The sequence below is a fragment of the Ciona intestinalis genome, unplaced genomic scaffold (assembly GCF_000224145.3).
Source record: "Ciona intestinalis unplaced genomic scaffold, KH HT000184.2, whole genome shotgun sequence".
Classification (NCBI taxonomy): Eukaryota; Metazoa; Chordata; class Ascidiacea; order Phlebobranchia; family Cionidae; genus Ciona; species Ciona intestinalis.
Window position 1 is genome coordinate 540,681 of NW_004190506.2, and position 3,389 is coordinate 544,069.

At 36.7% G+C, this 3,389-nt stretch overlaps 1 protein-coding gene across 1 annotated transcript; it reads right to left on the reverse strand.

The window, feature by feature from the left end:
- Window positions 1–132: 132 nt before the first annotated feature.
- LOC101242406 (angiopoietin-1-like) lies at window positions 133–1,931 on the reverse strand. The gene is made up of 4 exons (XM_026839324.1): window positions 1,847–1,931; window positions 1,319–1,594; window positions 595–737; window positions 133–240 (listed from the first exon to the last, which is right to left on the reverse strand). The coding sequence occupies exons 1-4, from the start codon at window positions 1,929–1,931 to the stop codon at window positions 133–135; spliced, it is 612 nt and encodes a 203-aa protein (XP_026695125.1).
- Between the last annotated feature and the right edge of the window lie 1,458 nt (window positions 1,932–3,389).

Sequence of the window (3,389 nt, forward strand, 5' to 3'; positions counted from 1 at the left end):
TTGCAAATTCCATCTTGTCGCATCCATGTACATCAATACGCAAGATGTAAACTCCGCTTTTAGTCATTTTATGTAGTAGATCTAACCCTGAAGAAACAAAGATTAATGAAAATGCCTGTGAAAAAACTTAGTTTAATACTCACCTAGCCAGAAATTGTGATCAAAACTTCCAAATCCTACTTTGTAGTCTGTCCAGCTCCGATTAAAACCGACGGCTTCACCAGATTTGCGCTGAAACACCTATAAAATAAAAGAATCGGAAAACGAAACAAATAATAGCAAAGAAAATACAAAGTAATATCTCTCTATATAATTTATACGATATGAAAAATAAAACATCGCAGTTGTGCGTTTTTTTAGAGAGTTATTTTTTAGTTAATCCGAGAAAATCGGCCAACGGTACAAAAACATTTTGGAAAATGCGATCATTTATAACGAAGTACAGCAAAAATAAGTGTGTAAAACACGTTGGACGTTTTGATTTACAGTCAAACTTTAAACATGTAAAAAATCAAGGTGTCCCACATATACATATAGACTATTATGTTCGTATTGAAGTAAGAAATGTGTGTTAGCATATATAGAGTTACATACCGTCCAACCGCCTTCATCCTGCATATCGCAGTAGACGTTAACATAAACACTGGTGCCGTCATCCTGGTCCACTCTTACAGAATACACACCACTTTTTCTATAGCCCAACTTGTATACGTCGTTACAGTTGTTAGTTGTTGTATCTGAGTATAAACGTAATACATTTATGTTAGCGAAAGTTATTAAACGAATGTAACGAAAGTAGTTAAAAGACGATTCTGCTAAACGTTGTACACGTTGCGTCCGCTTACAAGTTTGTGGTTGATCGTTTTTTTGTACAGGTGACAATTTAGGCAACCCATCAGTGACCACTGGGTTGGAGCAATTGCCGTTAAGTGTGTTGCCCAAGGACACATACGCCCACAATGGTAGCAGCGACAAGCCTTGAAACCATTGCATTTGGGTTAGAGGGAGGCGCGCTAACTACTATGCACCACGGCGTACCATAAACTTGTATTAGGGTGGGGAAACATCGGACAGCTTTTTATTAAACTTTCTTGACCCATTTGGTAGTAAGCGATTATAAAACCGTATCCTTACGACTCCTTCATAGACCATTGTTAATTGTTCAAAACACGATCTGGATAATTGGATATTATTTGGATATTTTGTGCCGTTTTCCCTATACTGTATTACAGCCTATAAACTGTAAAGCATAATGGCGGATCAACAGGTAAGCACTATATAAGAACATCTCACACAACAACAAGATTTCAACTCTTACCGTTGTAACGAGTCCACACCATAGTAAGAGACATTGGTTCCCAACCGATGTTACTTTTGTCGGTTCTCTGAATAGTAATCGTTGCTTTGTTATGCGAAATTTCTGCAACATATGCACGGAACTCATGCGGTATATACGGGTTACTGGAGATAACCATCACACTTAAGTTTTGGGGCAGATAAGCGGCTGCATCGAAGCTGATATCAAAACTAATCTTTGACGTTTTGGATTCGGAACAGAAACTTTCACTGTGTGTAACATTGTCGCTTGTGGGTACTGAAAAAGAAAAAAAAGGCAAACAATTTGGTATAGCATATATATGGTATATAGGGTTGGCAAAATGGAACAACTTTCCGTTCTATTTTCTCGTCTCATTTGGTAGTAATCAAAAAAAGGAATTATAAAACCGTATCCTCACGACTCCCATACACTGCTGTTAACTGTTTAAAACACAATCAGGACATTTGAATATTATGTGCTAAAGGTGTCCCATCTCCCCACACTCATTACGTATTATACACTTCTTACCTGTTAAACTAGATGATACAACTTCAGTTGCTGTTAACGCCAGCAGATACCCAAATAACAGAGGAATCATGGCCTCAATTTCCATCTCCCACGTCAAGTAGTGCGTAACTATATCTTTAAGTTTGCTATTAGGCTACTGTATATGTGCTAATGTAGACTGCAGTACACATATTTAGTTTATTGTATACTGAATGAAATACTGCTAAAGTTTAAGAACCACTATATAACTGAAAGTAGTTGATATTTTTAGTAAAAAACGACACATTTGTATTTTAACTACGAAATAAACTTTACATAAAAATGGATCCATAAACATACATCGGATAAAAACAACTGTTACTACATGCTGACCACTCCTTAACTCGCAAGCATTTTATCTGCACAAGATGTAATCTACGTTTAAGCATCATAGCAATTGGAAACAGCGTGATGCAAAATGACGTAATAAGTGTAATGCCTATAGCTTGGCTTTACCGTATATTTCAACTAACTGAATGTATTCAAATACGCTCACAGACATAACACACCTTTTCCAAGAACTCAGGGTCAAACAAGGAGTAAACATAGCAGCTCAACCTTAATGATACGCTAACATGACGAATACAACTTTAGCAAGAACTTACGGTCAAACAGAGTCTAAACATGGCAGCCTATATAGCTCTGTAGTTAAGCAATAGTGATCTAAAACGATTAACAGTGGTTCAAAATACCCTTTCTGCTTTAGACTATATTAATGGACCATTTAGCTATAAACCTTACAATATAAATTACTGTAAGAGCCAAAGCAATTTAAAATAACATGTGTATCTTTACAACAACACTCGCGGAGCTTTTACGTACAAAACATAGAACTATACAGAACTCTTACTGTACGTTACAGAAATATCAAAACCTATACACGCACACTGTACAATATACAGAACCTTATCCACAATCAAGCCTAAAAACAACTGAAACGTACTGCAGGAAAAAGGCAGAATCGACGCGTGCGAGGACTAATTATTACGAAAGAATGTGAAACAAAACTCCTGAGTTACGTCGCAGTTCAACGGCATGCTTCTACTTGCGTTCTTACCTGATGATAATTGTATGCGCGGTAAACATAATTTAAAAAGCAAGGCGTATCTAACTTAATGGTAAAAAAAACTTTACGCCCACGGTCGATGACGGTATATGGTTGCACTCCTACGCTATATTTTATTAGATTGCACATGCAGGTTATTCCCTTTATAAAAAAACAGTCGAAAACCAGCAAAATGAGCATATTTAGTAAATTTCCGACCGATGTGAATTTCAGAAAAAAAAAACGACTTTCACATATTTCTACATGAACAGGTAATATAGCAGGGTGGGGGAGATGGGACACATTTACATTCTATATCCTCGTCCTATTTAGTAGTAATCAAAGAACAAATAAAGAATAATAAAACTGTGCTTAAAACAAAATCAGGCTATTTAGATATTTTGTGCTAAAGGTGTCCGGTCTCCCCCACCGTACTATGTGCGCTCATACATCACATTTTCGCGGTATACGACCACCACA

Excerpts from the sequence above, each read along its gene's own strand:
- LOC101242406 (XM_026839324.1), bottom strand. The coding sequence starts at position 1,931 with ATGGAAATTGAGGCCATGATTCCTCTGTTATTTGGGTATCTGCTGGCG. Across the intron at positions 738-1,318 it reads GGTGTGGACTCGTTACAACG|ATACAACAACTAACAACTGT; the intron begins GTAAGAGTTGAA and ends GTTTATACTCAG. Across the intron at positions 241-594 it reads AGGATGAAGGCGGTTGGACG|GTGTTTCAGCGCAAATCTGG; the intron begins GTATGTAACTCT and ends TTTATTTTATAG.